General features: G+C 42.7%; 1 protein-coding gene across 1 annotated transcript in view; it reads left to right on the forward strand.

Annotated features, from left to right (window-relative positions):
• Carmil1 (capping protein regulator and myosin 1 linker 1) overlaps nt 1–20,637 on the forward strand; it is a 163,961-nt gene extending 143,324 nt beyond the window's left edge. Inside the window, exons 31-36 of the mRNA XM_028776338.1 lie at nt 382–494; nt 3,118–3,541; nt 7,157–7,238; nt 8,516–8,728; nt 10,936–11,076; nt 19,764–20,637. Of these exons, the coding sequence (XP_028632171.1) occupies nt 382–494; nt 3,118–3,541; nt 7,157–7,238; nt 8,516–8,728; nt 10,936–11,076; nt 19,764–19,897 (1,107 nt within the window). The 3' untranslated portion in view covers nt 19,898–20,637. The remainder of the gene's footprint in view (nt 1–381; nt 495–3,117; nt 3,542–7,156; nt 7,239–8,515; nt 8,729–10,935; nt 11,077–19,763) is intronic.
• Nucleotides 20,638–21,005: the final 368 nt, after the last annotated feature.

The following is a 21,005-nucleotide window of genomic DNA, read 5'->3' on the forward strand; positions in this document are numbered from 1 at the left end:
ATACATGCTTGAATCCCAGCACTAGTGAGCAGGAGAACTGCTGCAAATTCAAAGCCAGCCTAGCCTGATCCACATAATAAGTTCCAGGCCAGCCAGGGCTACTAACAAACTGTCTTGAAACCCACCCCTCTCTCCAGCTATACTGAGTTAAACATGGCTGATGTCGCCAAAGCCTGTGCCCCACAATCACCAACATAATGCTCATCGTGTCTATAAACCAGTTTCTTCCTCGCTAGGCTATGGGTCTACACCTGGCCTCTGTTTCTGTAAATCATGTGATCCCTATCATAATGAATCATGGCTGTGTTGTAGGTTGTTGAATCCGGCAAAACTGAAGGTGCACTCAGTTGACTGTGGTGTGAAGTCATGTTTCTTTTGCAGATCTGTGCCATCAGCATCATCCCCAATGATGGGGAACAGAATGGACTCATGGGCAGAGTGGATGAAGGTGTAGATGAGTTTTTCACCAAGAAGGTGACTAAAATGGATTGCAAGTAAGTTTCCAGTCATTTATTAAAAACTATTTTGTTCACATTTAAAGAGCTAATAGTTATAATTTGTCTAGGCATCATAGTCTCATAGAAGAGATTTGCTGTTTGGTTGAATTTATAAAACATGTTCTCAAGCAAAGTATCATTGGTCTTGCTTGGGAACTTGCTAGAAATTCTAATTCTCAAGCTCTTGCCACTGACCCATTAAACAAAGAACTGTGGGACCTGTCCCATACCCATGCCCTTCACATCCAAGGCACACATCTGCTAGGCCAGGGACTTTCCTCATAGTCATCTGGAAGATTCTATTTCAGGGCAGTGAGCATCACATACACTGGCATTGCATCATTTGAATTTCTTGTTCATAATTTGATCTGTTGGCAGGCTGGGCAGTAAAATGGCAGGAGAGGTAGTGCTGGGCCCTCCATCTTACACTGTTGTGTTGTTATTGACAGCTCTAGATCACCTAGTACACAGACAAGCCTCTAGGCATGCCTGTGGGACATTATCTAGATTAGGTTCGCTGAGACGGGCAGATGCAGCCTGACTGATGGCAGCCATATTGTATCCAGTCCCAGACTCCATGGAAAGGAGAAAACCAGCTGAGCATGCTCCTTCCTTCCTGTAGATGCATAATTAACACTGTACCCACGACTGTCTCTCCATCGTGGACTGTCCCTTTGAACTGTGAGCCAAAGCAAACCATTGCTTCCTTAAATAGGTTTTGTCTCTGGGCATCTGATCATGACAACAGGAAAACTAAAGGATTTTCCTCTGTATTTTCTTATTACTAGGATGCTGTTTCCTTAGAAGACAGATCAATGATACTTTAGCTGGAGGTGGGCGTAGTGGGACTTGCTTACAGTCCTAGCACACAGAAGATTGGGGGTGGAGGATTACTATAAATTTGAAGTCAGCCTGGAAAACAGTGTGGCCTAGTGAATTCCAAGCCACCCTGATCTGTGTGATTCTGCCTCAACCATAAATAAATAAATAAATAAATAAATGAATAAAGTTCAACTTAAAACCCCTCTGTCTTTATACATGATTTTTCTGAAGTTTTTTGATCTGTAACTAAAAGCTGATACATACCAGAACACACTCTGAGTTTGGATTATGTTTGTGAAGAATATTTCACCTTGGAGATGAAGTTTAGAATGTTTTAAACCTTTCCGATAGCTGGCAGATGGGAGAGCTGGGAAAGGGCTGGCCAGGCCGGGGATTGGTGAGTCTTATCTGTGCTCCGCAGGATGTCAGAGTGGAAATAAGTTAAGTCTCATATCCATGGCGGTGGAGCTTATAGACGCTTGTAAGCTTTAGCGCCTAATTAATGGTCTTCTTTTATACTGGTCTTACAGCTTAACATAGCATAACTTGGCAGAAAGACCCACCAATATGTCATTTATTCTTGGATAGTTTTTTATAATGCATCGTTATCACAAATTAAGTTGTGTCGATTGCTGGCTCCATGCCTCTTCTTTTTTCTCCCCCCGCCGCCCCCCCCCCCCCACCGTCCCCCTATCCCCCCACCTCCACCCCAACCTGCGGCTTGAAAAGTGGAAATAACACTCAGTGAATCTTGGCTTTCAGCCAATCTTCCCCCATGCCTCAAGCTTTCTAGCCACTTCCACTTCCAGAAGTACCCTGCTCCGCGGTCAGCAGCCCCTAAAGCTACTTCCGGAAGTACCCTCCTCTGCGGTCTGCGGTCCCTGAGGCTCTAGCTGCTCCTGGACCCCTAGTTTATATTTCAGTCGCTCAGATCCATGAAGCTATTTTGTGCTCGTTGGGCTTTCAAGTAGTGTTCCTATTCTCACCTGTGTGGTTTGAGGTTTTTATTGTTGTTCCTTTCGCATTTATCCTTGGTTCCAATGTTGATGGAGTTTCTGAGGAGCTATGGGGAGACCCCGGCTCTAGCTTTGAGTGGCAGGTCCCTTGTGGCACTCATTCTGTTTGGTTTTTGTTTGGTTTTGGTTTTGGTTTTTTCCCCACTTCCCAAGTTTTAATTGTTTTTTTCTTCCTGAAAATGTATCCCAAAATTTAAGCTTATTAAGTCTAGTTTTGTTTTTAGATACAGGACCTCCTGTAGCCCAACTGACTTTGCACTTCATATAGCTGAGGCTAACCTTGAACTTGCGACCCTCCTACTCCATCTTTCAAATATTAGAGTCCCTGGTCTTTTGTTGCTTTTTCTAGCAATGTATTCCGTTTAAGCAAAGATTCAAATATTTGCCAGGATTGAGCACCAAGTGTTGGATTTCACCAATGACCTAAAAATTACTGGTGGTCAAGGAAGCCCTTTTCAGTGTCCCCCAAATTAAACAGAGCAGTTGCCCAATTATGTCCCAAGACAGCCCAAGACAGTTCACTCTTAAGCCTTTAATCTCTACAAAGCACAAGTCTGTCTTCAATCCTGCCTGACTCCGTCAGATTCCTTCATAGTCTATGCGCTTAGTTTCCTCATTGGTAGCTATGAGGAAGATCCTAAGTTTTTATGTTTCTTAACTTTTTAAATGCTACAGAATGTGGCTGTTTATGCAGTGGTCACCTTCATGTCCCTTGACTAAGTCCTCATGGAACTTGTCTTCATGGCCAAGCCGACAGTTTCTATCTCTTGGTTGTGGTGCAGGAGATCATCCACACGCTGCTCAGATACCCACGAACTCGGGGAAGGAGATGAGAAGAAAAAACGGGATTCTAGGAGGAGTGGCTTTCTCAACCTAATTAAATCCAGGTCAAGATCTGAGCGGCCACCCACAGTCCTGATGACGGAAGAGCTCTCCTCCCCGAAAGGGGCAATCCGGAGCCCACCCGTGGACACCACCAGGAAGGAGATAAAGGCAGCGGAGCACAATGGTGCTCCAGAACGCACAGAGGAGATGAAGACACCAGAACCCTTGGAGGAGGGTCCGGCAGAGGAAGCTGGCAGGGCTGAGCGCAGTGACAGCAGGGGCAGCCCACAGGGTGGCCGGCGCTATGTGCAGGTGATGGGCAGTGGGCTGCTGGCCGAGATGAAGGCCAAGCAGGAGCGGAGAGCAGCGAGTGCGCAGAAGGTAAGGAGGGGGCCCTTTGTCTAGGTTTGTACATTTACTTCGTTGGGGAAAGAGGTACAGAAAAATGGCTTGTTGGTTAGGTAGAAATGTAAATACTGGGTGCAGGAGAGATGGCTCTGTGGTTGCCAGCACTTGTTGCTCTTATAGAGGACCTTGGTTCAGTTCCCAGCACCCACATGGTGGTTTAGAACTATCGGCAACTTCCGTTCCAGGGAACCAGACACTGTCTTCTTAAGGGCACCAGATACACATGAGGTACACATACATACACATGCAAGTAAAACACTAATAAAATAAACCTTACAAAGAAAATGTTTAAAAATGTAACACCTAAAGATTTGTTTCCAAAGAATTCAGAGCCCAGGTTCCAAACTACTCATTGTCTTCCCTGCCCGAGGCCAGGCTTTGTTTGTTTAATCCGTTGCTTGCTTTGAGACAGAGTCCCACACAGTAACACAGGCTCTCCTCAAACTCGCCTTGTGGTCCAGGTTGGTGTCAGATTCTCTGTGTAGCACTGGGTGGCCCCAAACCCCTGGTGATCCCCCTGGCTCAGTCCTCTTCCTTGGAGTTATTGTCCGGCTCAGAGTTATTATACTTTTGAGAGCTTTAAAGGTATGCCCCACCTGTGGCTTCCCTGTGCTTTTGGTAGAATCCTCCAAGAACTGGTCCCCAGATAGGGCTGGCTCAGGTGAATCTGAGCAGAGGTTCTGAAGGTGGCTAGAGATGGCAGAACCAATGGGCAAAAAACAAGTGGCAGGCAGAGAGTCACTGAAGACCTACTGTGTGTCCCCATGTAGTTCATGGCTTAAGCTTTTCCCAGGCTTCAAAGTTCTTTTCCATATTCTCGATTTAAAATTCAAAAGAAAAATCAGGGTCTCCTATTAGAACTGATTGATTGCTGAGTCCACTGTCACTGCTATGAACAAAGCAACACTAGTTTAGAAGTGGCTAAGTCTCAAGGTTGAGCATATAGCTTAGTGGTAGAACTTTTTCCCGGTGTGTCTGAGGACCTGAGTTCATTCTCCAGCACACAAAAGGAAATTTTTGAAAAAGGAAAAGAAAAATGTTGAGTTTCCTCAAAATTCAGCTTAAAAGAGTTTACCTCCCTTCCTCCCTCCCTTTAAGCTTTGTGGTACTAGAGATCAGCCCCGCCCACAGGGTCTTGCACAAGTTCATTGTCAGCTGAGTTACTGTTTTGAGTCTCTTTTTTGGAATTTTGTCTGTTTTCTTCTATAGCTTCTTAAAGGAATGTATCCTTGTAGTGATGATTAAGCTAAATGTGCCCAGGTTGTACGCATCGACCTGAGCTCTAGGAAAAGTTCCCCAGGGAAAGGGAATCTGTGCATCTGTTGTGCTCAAGGCATCAGAAGGAAATGGTCCTCCCCAGTGGGGCTTGGCTTGGAGGAAGTAAAAGGTGGTCTACACAGCAGACAGGGCTCTTGTATTACCCCTTAACATCTGCTGTTTATTAAACTCTGCATCCTGTAAGATTTGCAGCTGTTCACCATAGTTCTACTATCCAGCAGTTTCCCAGCTACAGATAGCTACTCTACTCCACCCCCCAACATACACTGCACCCATGCCCTTACTATAGCCCAAAGCTGGGAGAGCCTACATAGCTGTCTCCTACTGGTCCCCTAAGGAAGACATTATTGATCTTTACTACGCAGGGTGCTGAAAAATACTTCAACCCCACCATGAGCCAGATGCTTAAATATTTTATACATTTATAGCAGCAAATGTTGTCTTTTCTTAATGAAGTGTTTATCACTGTTTCCTGTGATCAACAGCTAGTTGGTGAAAAGTCAGGAATTCTAGAGTGGTTTCCCATGTACTTGGGACTGATACATGAATTGGCTCAGAGTGACAGAATCCTTCTGGTTTTGTAGTTCTGCTTGTGTTCCAGGTTTATGTTAATGTTCTCATAGTGCCACCTAGTGTTCCTTTAAACAGTATTTGTTTAAAAAGTTATTCACTCAGAATAATAGAAAGCCTTTCAAAATTTAGTGTTAGAATGCTTCCGGGAATGCATCGCTGAGTTGTTTACAAAGGTAGAAACATGAGCATCCATGGCTGGGATACAATTGGCTCTGCCATTGGAAGAGGAGAGACGGGAAGTCCCACATAGATAGGACTCCATGGCGTGTCACACTCTGCCCTGCAAACACCTGCACAGGGGACTGGCATGGGGTCCTCTTCGCTCGAGATCACTTTTTCACAGCAATGCCAGATCATATGTTTTTTGTCACAGTGGTGCTGGGATCCATTCAGCATCCTCAAAACCAGGAGCTGAGAGACCGATACACCTCTCTGCTACCTCCTAGCAATGAACAGCATGAAAACCAATGAGTCACAGGGAATTAATCACCTGCACTATGGACCGTGGATGCCATATTGAATCTAGGAGTGGGTGGCAGATTCTTCCTTTTTAAATGAGGAATGGTAATCTGGCTGCAGGTCAGAGTACCTACTGCTCTACCTGGTCATCTCATTTTTGTATTTTAATTATTATTAAAAAAATTTTTTTTTGAGACAGAATCTCACACTGTAGCTCAGGCTGACTCCAACATCACTAACCCAGGTTGGCCCTGAACTTGGCCACAGACTTCCTGTTTCAGCCTTCCTACTGGTGAAACTCTAGGCAGGAACCAGCACACTACATTTTAGGTTGCAAATGCTGGTCTTTTGGTTCCACCTCTTGTGTTTCAGGCCCTCGCTCAAATGTGGCCTTCTGCACTATGAGGGAGAAAGCGGTTTTTTTCTTCTCCAGTTTCAGCTTCTACCCTCAGACTGCCATAGCCTGTCCCTCCTAGGCCATCACAAACTCCTCTCCCTGGCAGGCTCTTATAAATCCCACTGGGAGTGGAGGGTGTAGCTAGGTGTTGTGTGTGTCTCATGTGTAAGGCCTGGGTTTCATTCCCAGCACTAGAGCCCTGTCATCTGCATTTATCTCCTGATGGCAAGTCTATGTCCTATGGTTCTGTTTCAGTGGCAAGGGTGACCTAGCGTACTAGAAGGCCCTTAAGCCTGGTTTGTACACCAAGGATGGAAAAGCTTCAGTTGCTTTTAAATCTTATGTATTTCATGTGTATATGTTTGTCTGTGGTATGTATGTGCCATCATGTATGTGGAGAAGTTAGAGGAAAAGTTACAGGAGTCAGTCTTTCCACCACCTTGACACAGGTCTTTAGCTTGGCTGAAAGCACCTTTAACTGTTGAGCTGTCTCTCTGACATCTCCATTGCTTTAAAACTGGATTCCCTAGAAGCTTGTGACTAAAATCCCAGCATTTGGGAAGCTAAGATAGAAGGATCATGAGTTTGAAGCCAGCCTGGACTATATATAGTGAATTCTAGAGTAGTCTAGGCTAAAAAGTGGGGTGCAATCACAAAACAAAAGAAAAGCAAACATAAACATACAAAAAACTTGATTTCCTGGGCAGCAAACCTGTAATCCTTTATCTTTCTAGATCGTGACCCCCTCATGTGGATCTTGTGGGTACTGCAAGCCCTCAGAGTGCAAGAGCACTGTCGTTGTTCATTATCTGCTTTACTGATTCTTTTCCTTTATATTTCAAATGTACTCTTGGGGGGGGGGCTATTTCTTGAATTTTTAGAAGCTTGGCAATGATGTCCTCTCCCAGGATCCTTCCAGCCCAGTCTTGAGCAGCACAGAGCGTTTAGATAGCGGCGTGACAGGTAAGCAGAAGTATTGATTCATCCCCTGAGGAAAAGCATTCACCTTCCAATCTGGGGACTCACCTGTGACTGGAAGAATACAAATGCAAGAGCAGGGCCTAGCACTCTCCCCTCAACTTAAAACACGGGTCCCTTCCCGTCCCAGCTCCTCCTGGGGTGTTACTCCTGTCTCTGCAGCTATCATCTTAGCAAACATTCTTTTTTCTGATTTCCCAGATGTAGGAAATTCAGATTAACACACACACACCTTTTCTTTTTGACAAATGCCTAAATTGTGGGCATTCTGGTAAAGGGACAAGGTATGATGCTTTGAGCAATAAGCTGGGATGAAGTATCAAAGGAGGGCAATTTTTTTGTTTGCCAGGAGGAAATACTCTTCTCCTGTAACTCAGGTGTGGATGGAACCCCCCATGCTTTGTTCCCTTGAGGTTTTAGGTGTAATAGATAAGCTACATTGGGTGGAAAGTAGGGGTAATTCGTAAGTCCTCTTAGAATGCTCACCGGTTTTGCCAGATGCATGTTAACTGCGAACAGCAACTGTACTGTGGCTAGGAAAGGATGGGATGACTTTTCCAGAACTTTCTCCATTAAGCCTGCAACCAGGACAAAACTGTCAGCACAGCCTTCTTCCTTCACCTTGTAGCCAGATCCCTAATGGGTTGGTCACTGACCAGAACGGAGGCATTTCCTGTTGGTGTGCCTGTCCCGCCTGTCAGATCTCAGAAAAGCTCAAAGACTTCAATCTTCTGAAGAATTACCTTTACTTGCATATGACAATAGAACTGCACAGTACAGTATTTTAAAATATGACATCTTATTGCAAGCATCTCTCAGTTCTTGTCTTCTGGAAGGAAAAAAAAAATCAGAGGAGAGACAGCAACTATTAAAGCCATTTACTTAGCAAAGCAAAGCAAGCACTTCACAGAGAAATTGAAGTAGGTAGTCCCAGAGTGGACAATGATCACAGCAGGCTCCACAAACAGGAAGGAGGGCTTAGGCCATTTAGAGGAATCCTCTCTCCCAGCTCTACCCTCTGTTGGCTCTTCTACCTGGCAGTCTCTGGACCAGTGAGACCCTTTTGAAACGTGCTATCAGGTCGTCATGTTTCCGTGAAGAAAACCAGCCCTACACTAGCATTTGACTCTAAAAACCCACTGATATGGATGCTTTTGTTCTGAAGATCCATAATGAGGGATGATAACCAGAGCTATATTCATATGATTGGTTTCTGTGACTTTTGATGTTTAGAATGTGTTTTGAACCACTTCTCATTTTAGTGCCTAAACTGCAACCGGGTCTTCCAGAGGCCCGCTTTGGTTTGGGAATACCAGAAAAGAATGCCAAAGTGGAACCCAGAGCGGATGGGGGCTGCAGGTCCAGAAGCTCCTCCAGCATGCCCACCAGCCCGAAGCCCCTCCTTCAATCTCCTAAGCCCAGCCCTTCAGCCCGGCCTTCGATCCCACAGAAGCCAAGAACTGCCTCCCGACCTGGTAAGGGCATTAGTAGTCTGTGAGTCAGACTGGATGCGATCTGGCTGCATCCACAGGTGGCCCACAAGAGTAGGTAAAATAGGCTAGACTCCTTAGCGGGGGAAATGGGTGGAGAATAGGAAGCTGGAACTGAGAAACACATCAAACCTGAAGGAGCTGGGAACTGGAGAGGACTAACAGATTCAATACCAAAACCCACCACATATGAGGGGTGGGACCTAAGACTGCAGATGTCAGGAAAACCACCCTGGGTATGCTGGTATTACTTCTGAAATCATCACCCCAGGGTATTCAGATAACACAGAAGGCCAACGTAAAGACAAAAGCTGTCAGTGAGATCAGCACAGGCTTGTATGGCTGTAAATCATATTTGCTGACATATCAGAGATTTAGAACAGATTTTGGCAAACTGTGGGCCTGTTTTGAAAATAAGATTTCCTCAGTTGGTGCAAGTGTCCTGCAGATGCATTGCTTATGTGACTGTGTGCTAGGTACAGCCAACACTATCCAAGAGATTAATCCTCTGGCCAGTTACAAAGGTGTTTGCTGATGTAAAAAGTCTTATAGAAGAAACTTTAAAATACTTGGAAGGGGTTGAGTTCTGCCATATTTTTATGTAAAAATAAAGTTCTATATTAGGCCTTCTTTAAAAATACTGTAAAAAAAATTCAAACCATCAAAGGTTGAATCAGTAACGTGATGAAACATGAGCTGCCCTTCGTCTTTCCTCCTCGTCTCTATAATTTCCCCAGAAAAAAATTAGGAAACAGGTAGGGCTAGAGCTTTGCCATCTTCATCAAATTGTCATTATCTTCCTGTGAATCCTCTAATTGAGAAACTGAGGCAGGAGAATTGCTGAGTTTGAAGTTAGCTTGGGCTGCATAGTGAGTCCCAGGCCAGCCTGGTCTACAGGATGAGACAAGTCACAGACAGACTAAGTACCGGAAAAGCAGAAATTTACCAACAGAAGGCTTGGTGACTTTGGGGGCTACATGTGTTTTTTGTTTGAAGTAAGGGAACACCCCATAACATCTAACCTACTTCATGGATAATCTCAATTCCCTAGTTGCTGATGCCAAATGTAAAGCTAGCTATATTCCTCGCTCTGGTGTAAGCTTTCCCTTTCAGCTGTACCATTTGTCTCATAGCACAGGACACATTAGAAGCTGTGCTCATGAACTCATAGTGCTTTATAAGGCTTGAGAAGTCAGCTGTGTTGCAAGTCTGTCTTCTCTGTTCTTCTTCCTGATGATTCTGAAGGATTATAGGGTCACTGAGTCTTGTAATAACTTTACTTCTGAGACTAGAAGTGCGAATGTGAGGCCGAAGAGAGCCTGCCTGTAGGCTGTCTTCCACACACATGTAGGTGGACACACTGGCTTGAGAATCCCACTCATGCTAATGGAGCAGGGAAAAGGCATAGTTCCTAAGTCCTTTCAGATAAGAGCCTATAATTCTAATCCTGGCTGTCTTTACACCTTCTTAGCCCAGGAGATCATTTAATCTCCTTGAAGATCCAGAAACCAAAGTCCTTGATGGGTCATAAAGTCCATGATTTCAAATTACTCCTAAAGCACTGGATTCCATGTCTGTATGTTTATGTATGGGCATGTGTGTTGTGACTTACTAGCTCTGAAAACTGGTAAAGGCATTGTGTTACATACAGTGCATGTTTTAAGACAATCAACAACTTTGTGTCTGAGGCAGAAGGAACCTGTGGTTCACTTAGAGTCCCACTGTCAAATATTAGCTCATTGAATATTTGCAGCATAGATTCAGATCTGTATGTATTTCAACTTTTCATAATTGTCACCACTTCTTCTTTATTGTTCATGATGCTAATTACTTCACTTAGCAGAAATACAGAAGTAATACTTGGCAGGGAACATTCTATGATAATTTTTCTTTTTTTATGAGTCATATGTATGTAAGGATTTACCTGGCCTACATGGTGAAGTGATGCTGGATTTCAGATAAGAACGGAGAATTCTTATCCTGGCTGTCTTTACATCTTTTTAGCCCAGGAGATCATTTAGTCTTCTTGTAGGTCCAGAAACCAAAGTCCTTGATGGGTCCAAAACTTTCAAATTACTCCTAAAGCACTGGATTCCATGTATGCAGAGACATGTACATATGTGTATGTATGTACATGTGTGTTGGAATACAAATTGTAGAACAGTTTGTTTTGTGTCTTTGTACTCCTGTAGAAGACACCCCAGACTCTCCATCTGGTCCTAGTTCCCCTAAAGTTGCCCTTCTTCCACCCATCCTCAAAAAAGTTTCCTCGGACAAGGAGCGTGATGGCCAGAGCAGCTCACAGTCCAGTCCTAGGACCTTCTCCCAGGAAGGTAAGAACATTTTTTCTTTGGATTTATTCTCCATCATTTCAAAGGGGAGGATTTAGTCCCAGACTTAAGCCATTTCTTGGAGTTCAAGTCAGCATCCATTGGATTTAAATGTGGGAACCAGCAAGGCAGGGCGCATGAATTGGCATTATGTCTGACATTAGGACTTCATGAAGAAAGAAAAGAATAGCCGAGCCACCTAGCCAGAGACCCACCTTCTCTACAGGAGTAATTCTCATCTGGCTCGCAGCATGTTAGGGCTCATGCATAAGTTTCTAGGTCTCACTATTTTTAAGAAAAGCACCCCCTAGCTAGTATATCACTTGTCATCACAGTTGAAGGGCAGCTGAAGAACAGTAACTTTGCCATGGCTCAGAAGCATGTCATCTGCCCTGTGGGACCTCGAGGCTCACTGAACACTCTGGGTCATGAGTAAATGTTCTACCTCCTCAGAAGTGTGGACCCTGTATAGACAGACACTCCCAGAGTATCACTGTACCAATGTGTTCCCTCTAGTTTACTGAAGTGAGAAAGGCATTTTCCTATGATTTGCATGCTGGGCCCCGTACACCCAAAAACAGATTGAGTAGGGTAAGGCAGGCTAAGGTTACTGTAACATGTATGGTGTTTCTTTCTTTTCTCCTACTTAATTTTCTTTATTTATTATTTTAGGGATTTTTGTTGGATGTTTGTTTGTTTGTTTGTTTGTTTTTTGAAGCAGAGGTCTCATCATGTAGTGGCTGGCCTGAAACTCACTATGTAATTCAGGCTGGCTTCAGTCAACTTCATGGTGAGCCTCTTGCCTTAGCCTCTCAAGTGCTTGGATTACAGGACTGAGTCACAATGCCTGGCCTTGCTTTATTATTTCAAATGCACAGTTGGCTTTTGGGTAAAGTATCGCACAATGCTGGCTCTAAACCAGATATGCACTATTAAAAAGCAATTAATCCCCATGTCCAGATCCTTGCTGTGGTTTGAGCTGCATTGTTAACTTTATATTTATGGTACTTCAGGATTCGGTCATCTCTCCAGCTCTGGTAGCTTGTTTTCTTTTCTTGGTAATAGTCTTAGGCTGAGTTAACGGAAGGCACAGTTGTCTATTATCCTTGTGGCTTAGGGATCTAATAAAAAAAAAGTAAATAACGCTACTTGCTCTTCTGTCTGCATTCTGCAAACTTATTTGATAGGTGGAAGTCTCTCTCTGCTACTGTTTACAGACAGGTGAAGGTGGGGATTGGGAAGAAGCTGGTAAACTACTTTTGTCAAAGAAGCTAAAGAGAGAGCTGGTATTACATCCTCAGTTCACAGCGGGGATGCCAGCTGTACTTGCTAGAGCTTTAGCTGCACTTGCTTGAGCTTTAGCAGGGATCTCTCTATGGAGAAGAGCCTTTGGGAGCGCCGTTCAGAGCAAGCTCACCCCTAAGAGCCCCTCATAACCAGGTCTCCCACTCAGTGCCTCCCCATTGGCACCCTTCTTGTCTTTCCATTCTGCAGTTTCTGTCTTCACCCTTAGCTTTGAAGAAAGCTTTGACAATGTCTGAGGATTTTAACAGGGAGACATGGGGGGAGGGTTCGTGATGTGTGGGAACATGCTGCATCTTGTTAACGACAATTGGAATGCCGATGAATTTACACAAAATGGGTGGGTGGGGACCAGAGAGTTGAGGTTTGTAAATTTCTGAATAGAATATTTTTCGGGAAATGATCCCTGCATGGGAGTGTCCAGTCTCTAATCTGAGAGCCACCTGCCGCTGAGTTTGGCTAAGAGCAGATATGACTGCAGCTCAACACAGAAATGCTGTTTACTTGAAGCAACTGGGCTTTCAGCAGATGTTTGTGGTTTGGGGGATTGTTTTGTTTTTAACTCAATTGCATGGTTTCCCAAGTGTCAAAAAGTTGGACATACCTGATAGGTAATCAAAGCTCTCAGGACAATGGGAGTAACATAAGAGACCACTGGAAAGCTCAGCGCTGCTGTGGAGAAGTGAGGAATTCCAAACAGTACAGCCAGCCCCTCAAGAACTCCCTCCTTCAAAACCCTCCTTCCCAGCAAGTGATGCTTCATCTGCTTGTCCACTGAGAGTTGATTGAGACTACAGAGCCCTTCTTGGGGTTACTTTCCTGTCTGGAAACAGAAGGAACTACTGACAGGTTATGGTGCTCTGTACTGATGTCAGGCTGAAAATACACAAAGTCCAAGCACAGTGTTCAGATGTTGACTTCAGCCTATGAGCTAGCTGGTCATTGGTGGGGTAGAAGACATGGCAACCACTCATGAGCCCTGCCTTCCTCTCTAAAAGCCTTTCTATTGTCTCTTTCTGTTGTGTGTTATTTATGCTGGTTACTTCATTTCCTTGTTCTGCTTCCCTCTGGATTAGAGTGCCCAACTAATTTCTGAAACAGGTAAATGACTATAATTCTTCCAGATTATTCCATAGTAAATGTGATTTTTTTTTTGTTAATCCATCTTGGAATCAAAATGATAATATGGGGGCGTTTTTGTTACTAGCTTTCTGGGGCAGGATCAGAACTCACCTCATTTTGCACATTTCCATAATGTTGGCTGATGAATTCTGTAGACAACAATGGATCTGCCCAGGACCAACACTCTTAAGTTCTTTGAATCCTAACTCGGGTGGATGAGCTGATATTTACGTTTTAATATTTATCATTTTAACATGGATGTCAACACATTGTTGTATTTGCTACTATAAAGGGTAAAATGGATCCCTTTTCCTCAGTAGTGCAAAGAGGAGATTATTTCAAAAGGCATTCAGATCATGACAGTGGCAAGCCTTCCAGTAGAGGGAAAAGATCTTCAAAACTCTACTTCACCATTGCGGAAGAGGAAGTGAATGCACCTGGGTACAGGAAGTCACAGCCAACAAATGGTTAGAGCCTTCAGTTTTCATCCCTCGCTGACCTGAAGCTGATGAACTGGCACTAACAAACAAGCTTTAATTGAGTAGCTGTTGGTGGGGCTGGGTCAGATCCTTTAGAGAACTGAATTCTTAGGCTATAGGGCAACAGGATGGTCCCTCTACAGGGAGGCAAATATTAAATCAAGATCTAAAACTAGGTTATGGGGAGCTTCAAGTTACCTTAGGGGTTTGTGTATTCAAATTTTAGTGAGCATGGATGTTAATTTTTGTATTTGGGGTCATATGAATATTGCCACACGCTGTATTAGGAAAGATCAACAAAAAGGCCCCAGTCCAATGCAGATCTTGGAACATATACATGATTTTTCTTACCTGTTAACTTTTCCACCTTAAAAAGACAATTCATTTTAGTGTTTCCACTTTACGACACAGTTCATTGGAAATGTCAGCATTCCCTCTTTTCTGCTTTCTCTTTCATTAGGCCCTATGGTAAACTTTTCTCCAATGAGCACTGTGCCAAAAGACACAAAGGGGCACATCCAATGACCACAATGGAAAATTCATGTAAATGAAATCATACCAAACTGAGGAAGAAGAGTATAACTAACAAACTCTGCTATGTGAGATCTCCTTAAAGGACATCTGCCCTTGGAGTGAGGCTCTTTTCTTCCCATAAAACTTTATCAGAGGTTACCCTGTGAGGGCATTTAGATGCTTGTGGTCAGACATGAGACCCAGCATTCCAATGTAATAAATGCCATGCCCTTCATTTTCTCTACGCATTCTGGAATCAAGTTGATGAGCATGACTTATGATAGGGAAAGCTTCTTTTTAGAAAATGTGTTTGGAGACAGACACAAGACTCACAAAGTCCCTACCAACTCACCATCAGCAAGAGCATCCAGGGCCTGGCTTACAAGCCTGTGCTATCAGAGGACCCTGTGGCCCTTTGCCTGCCACTCAGATATTATAGCTGGATAACAGGGTGGAGTTAAGGGATAGCCTACAGCACAAAGCAAGAAGAATAAGTCATCGAAGGGTAGAACATTCATTCTTTCTGGGCTAAGTAGCATCTGTTCTGCTGAAAATCAGTTTAGTTTGTCCTTTACTTGTAATGGACATGGCCAGTGTGTGTTGTGCTAAGGATAGAATGTAGGACCTTGCTCCTGTTTAATGGGCTCTATACAGCTCAGCTACATTCCATATCTGTGCTTTACTTTCAATTGATTCCCTGTGTAGTAGATATATTTGTATCACAGAGCTGTGTTAATACTTCACTTTATATGAAATGTAGTCTAATGTTACAAAAAAAAATTCTCTTAATTTCAATCAGTGACATCAGTGTACAGCTACATATGTAAAAAGGAGTTAATTATTTTTTGAGACTTCATAGGACAAACTCTCCAGTCTTTTATTAAGTACAGTTGGGGTTACATGGATGTTTCTAGATCCTAGAAATTTACGTTTTCAACAATTAGACCCACAGAGTTACATCTCTCATTAACAAGGCACCCTTGGTGCAATACCAAGATCACTGAAAGCACTCACACAGCACACAGGAAGCTACCCCTGGGACCACATTATCAGCCAATAGAATGTAGAGTAAAAGGGGGTGGTTACAGGGATATACCCACTCCTGGGAAAAGAGTGAGAAGAAGCCATGTGTCCGTTTCTGACTTTCCCATGACCTCCGTAGTTTCATTACCTTGTGATGGATTGGGTCAAATTTTGGTAGGATTAAACGGGACCATCTTGTATTAGCTTTGCTACCTTGGTTTCTTGAAATAGGGAACCTCAAAATTGTCACAGGTACTTCAATTAAAGTGATTTGTGTCTACTATGTCATTTTGTTTTGTTAGTGCCTATTCTCCACCTTTGAGAACGCCATAGCCTCTGCTTTTTCAATCGTCCCTGGTTAGTTTGTTTTTAATGCATTTAGCAGAGCAACTGACAGAATCATGGGTTGGACTCTCAAGTCTTTTAAGAGCAATCTCATTGGCACTAAATGTGCTTTCTTAATTCCCCAAGCCTGTGTTCATGAAACAAATGGAAGCTATTGTTCTCAAAGCATGCTGCATATTTAATCACAGTTGATGTGGTTTAATCGTGTGGCTATTTTGATACTGATTTCATGTCCTTTCCTCTCTGATGATAAGATGTAAAATTTTTGTTAACAATTATCCTATTTTCTTGAAGAAAATAGCTGCGCTATTGTTTGGCTTTGTCTGTGTCACGACCCAATTCTGGGAGTCCCTTCCTATTTCCTCTGCTGCTTCTATTATCTGGCCTACAGCCACAGACTCTTGCCTGTTCTCCCAGTCTGTAAGCTAGTGCTTGGCTCAACTTTCTTTCCCTGGATCCAGATCTAGGTTCCACTTCCCACTCACCCTATAAGTATTCTTCAGGAGCAGATAACTGTCATGGTGCACACCTGCCATCCCAGCACTTGGGAGGTAGAGGCAGGAAGGTCTAGAGTTCAAGGTCATTTTCAGCTACACAGAGAATTGAGAACAACATAAAACTCTATCTCAAAACAATTAATAAATTTTCAGGAAAAAGTCAGCAGTTGCTTGAGATTTCTCTAACTGTTGCTAGAAAGACTAAAAAGCAGGTCCACATACAGAGTATTATTTTAAAGAAATACCCTGTTTTATCCTAGTAGATATGTATCTCCCTGGAGTTTGTGATAGAGAAGTCATTTCCAAGCTTGCATCTGAATCTCTAGCTCCAAGTCTGTATGCATATTTCAGAAGGCTTAAAATTTGCATATATACATATGCTAAGTTGAATCCGATTCAAGAAAAGACCTTATGTTTGAGGTTCTCAACACTTATTTCCACTTCAGACAAGATTTGAATATGCAAGGCAGTATTTCCACTTAATAGGTTACCATTCAGTTCATATTCTTGAGTATCTTTTATCCATCAATAGTACATGGGATGATAATAAATAGGTGTATAGCTAGTCCCGTACATCAGGACACCCTAGCATTCTTAACTCTACTGCAATTGACATCATAATGGCATGCAATTAAATAAATGTTTTCCCTAAGGGCTGGAAATTGACTCAACAAAGAACATTCCTTCTACAAAGTTGTTTGCTTCAAGGATTGGGATTTAATAGTTTAGAAGACCAGTAGGGTGCTGAGCTTAGTTCTTCAAGTTCTATGTTTGGTTCTTCCTGCCTGCATCTAATATGAAGGACATGCCAGATGCTCCTAAGGTCCTTTTCACTGCAATCACAATTTAATCAATGAAGGTGAATGTGTTTGGAATGAGCTTTCCCCCATTGGTCCTAAGTATCAAACCCAAGGCCTCACACAGGCTCTATCATTGTGCTCCAGCTCTGTTCTAGAATGTATTTTCAGTGTTTCTATCGTAGTGAAATGCATGGCCTTCTTAAAACTGTTACTTTTCCTCTTAGTCACCATTGTGACTTGGTTTCATGGCTAAGTAGGACTCTGTGTTAGCAACCAGAAAGGAGAGGGTTAACTTGGTGATTTTTTTTTTTGCTCTCCCTTCCTCCCCACTGCCTTATTTTGCTGCCTCCCTCCCTCCCTACCCTTATCCCCAATTCTCTAACCTGGAAGACACAGAAGCCAGTATCAACTTAGGTCAGTTCCTGGCTGAAGTTGAAAATACAGGTTGCTTTTTTCCAAGAAGATTCCCATCATGTATCCCTCTAGATTTCATTCCTGCTTGCTGGTGTGACCTTATCTATGAGGTTACTTCTGGATTTACTTGACATCAAGTTTTAGATCCCGAATGTCTTTATATTTAGAAAATATTTTTGTGTCATTCCATGTAAGATGGATTTGGACTTGTGTTTCTGGGAAGTTAAAAAGCGGATCGGAAAGTTGATTATCTTAATCTAGGGACTTAAGCAAATGGATTTTCTCTAAAGTCAGATGAGTTCCCTTTCCCTGATTATTTTCCCTTGAATCTCCCACTGGAGTGTTAGACACTTCTTCCCATTTCTCTGTTGTGGAAGAACAAGGTTTTAGTTTAAATTAGAACCCAAAAGTTCTAGAAGACAGCACAAGTCCCCTCTAATTTTGAGGTTAGATTTCTTGCCAAGTGTCCTCAGGATAAATTTATTTCTTCTCTCCCCTCAGCGCACACCCAGGCTTAAAAGACTCCGTGGATCAAATTGCTTTTCTGATGAAAGGCAAAATATTTAGAGACACTTACTTATCTTTTTATCCTCCAAACTTGGCTTATCAACAACTTCTGAAGGACCAACCACACAAGTACATTTAGATTTTTTTCTTCCAATAAAAGTATTTAAAAGCAACTATTTGTTTCTTATGTGTCAGCCCTCTCTGAAAACTTGCCGAAAGCTACTGTCAAAAAGAAGACACAATGTTAAGAGACTCGAGAAATGCTTCAGTATGTTCAGTATTGTAGAGTTTGGCTCCCAGCATCCATGTCAGGTAGCTCACAATAAATCTAGTCTTTATGGGCACCTATGTGTGTGTACACACACATACACATCAAATCTTTAAAATAATTTAATTACTTGTCTTTATAGTGGGACGGAAAAGTTGTTCCCCCCACACACAAACACATTTCAGGATTTTGGATAATTTCAAGGTAGTCCTATTAACTGAAAATCAATGCTTTTTGTTAAAAGCTGGAATCTGATCATGTCAGCTAAATTCGAAAGAGACCCTTGATATATTTGTATGTAGATTTTGATTGTCCCTTCCTGAAACACTAGCTTGAGGTAATCATTTGAACCATAGGACCCTTAGCAAGAAGATTTTTTTTTAATATAATGTAAATGTGAAAGTAGTCACAAGCATAGAGTGAATCACGTGTCCATGTGTCTTCCCAGGACTGGAGACTATTCCTGTTTGGATTCTTGGGATTTGACTGTCAGAACAGCTATGCTTTTTGTTTAAGCTGCTTTCCATGTGGTGTGGGTTTGATATTTTTTTCAGCTCAGATGGTGTCTCTACAATAGATGTAAGAGTAATATTTAGCCTGGAGTTTAGCCTCTGAGCCAATTCTTTTCCAGGTGTGATGACAGAGAAACCAGGATATAGGTAGAATGAGCATGGACTTTAAAGAGAGAAATAGACAAAACCTACCTGTCTAATTGGGAAGAGCACCAGACATGAAGTAGAAAGTTCTAGATATATATAACAAAACAGCCCAATTTCAACCAAGCTCAGACCTCACTGCTGTGTGAATCCTCCCAGATTACCTTCTACTCATTACTAGTCAGCAACAGCCAATAGGAATGAGTACTTCACCTGCAGGGTTGAATCTTTCACAGGCATTATTTAATGCTTTGTCACAGACCTCATCTGTAGGGAGTGAAGCACAGGTGGTCTGAAGCACAGAAAGAAAGGTCTGTCTGAGTAACCAGCCGAAGGCATGGCATTGGGACATGGTCCAGCCAGCACCTCTGCAAGCCTCTGTGTGCCCTGTCCTCTGTGCCGTGGGCAGTCTTGGCTGTGGAGGCCACCTGGCTCAGAGCAGCCTTGGGGACTCCTGATGCCTTCTCCCCCTGCTTGCCTACTATCTTCTTCAGTTCTCATCCACATCTATGCGGGGTTCACCCCATCATAGACTGGTCTTACCCATTTCTGTTTGCTTGTGTCCACTTGCCTGTGGCTTCTTTGGTTTGTCCTCAACTTCTGTCTACAGTGTGTCGAAGCTTAATGTAGGTTTGTTAATGAAACAGTCCATCATGACCACGCCCACCCCACTTTTCATGGCCCCTCCCATCGCCCAGTTATTCACCGGATATTGTTACTGCCTTGTCAATAAACTGTTCCTTTTCCCTGCCCTCTGATTTCAGTCTCAAGGAGAAGCTGGGGCCCGGCCCAGGAGTATCAAGAACAAAAGCAACGGTCTTCAGGCAAAGATGGTCACCAAGGGAGCAAATCCAGTGACTCTGGAGAAGAGGCAGAAAAAGAGTTTATTTTTGTGTAATGGTGCCCACCCCAAGCCTTCCCATGCAGGGTGCTCTCCTCAGCCCTCAGAGAGGAGCCAGGGGCAGTACCTCTTCTCTCTTCTCTTGGTGCTTTCTTCTTTCTCTCCCTTTCTTCTTTTTCTTATATATATATATATATTTTAAAGCAAATTTTTGGTCTTCCCCCATTCTTGGCATTTGATTTCTAAACATTGTTTCTTATGCCTTCAACAAAAAGCCAGCAATTATTCTATGGGCCCTACTTGAATTTCTCTGAGGCAGCTACACATTGCCCTGCATGGTGAGTTGTTTTTGGAAATTAATGAAGTAACTGGACTCACACCCAAGTAACTATCCAGGAGATCCTGGGGTGCTACAGGGTGCATTTATGTCAAACCCACACATGAGTCGATAGAGCAATTTATTCTTGATGTATGCAATTGCACATTGTAATTATATTAACAGAGCACACTAATAAATAATTTGTATAAATTATATATATATATATTACATCTTGGGCACTGTTCTTGCATTCTTTTGTGGGACATTTCCTTCCCCATGTAGACTTGTACATTTAAAGCTTGGTTGGTAATATTTGCAGACCATCAGCAAGCACAGCTAAGAACAGAGTGTGAGAAGCCCAGATTCTTGTATATAGTTGATTGGAATGAGGTCTTATGAATATTCATGTTTTTGAAGGCCTTTAATTTCTGTCCGCTTATTAGTTTTTAATGTGTGGTTTTTAAAAGAAAATTTTGGCACCTGTAAAAAAAAATCTAAATACTACTCTTTATAAAACATCTCACAAATATTCACTTACATTACAAGCTGAAAGTATTTTATTCATATGTATATTTATACCAATAAAATGATTTTACAAGTGGAACTTGACTTCTTCCAGTTCTTGTGTTAGGATTGACTTATGTAGTAAACCTGCAGCTTGTTACTAAAATTTAGAATAATCACAGTCCACAGATAATCATATAATCTAGAAATTATTACTTTCAAAATAAAGATAATTTGATAATTCCACAGTCTGTGCTTTACACCAGAACACAGATGAAATTTACTAGAAGGTCACAGAGTTCTTTGTGTGCTCTGTACCCAGCTCCATGAATTTAAGGTCAT

Source organism: Grammomys surdaster, unplaced genomic scaffold, assembly GCF_004785775.1.
Source record: "Grammomys surdaster isolate TR1022 unplaced genomic scaffold, NIH_TR_1.0 267, whole genome shotgun sequence".
NCBI classification, from domain to species: domain Eukaryota; kingdom Metazoa; phylum Chordata; class Mammalia; order Rodentia; family Muridae; genus Grammomys; species Grammomys surdaster.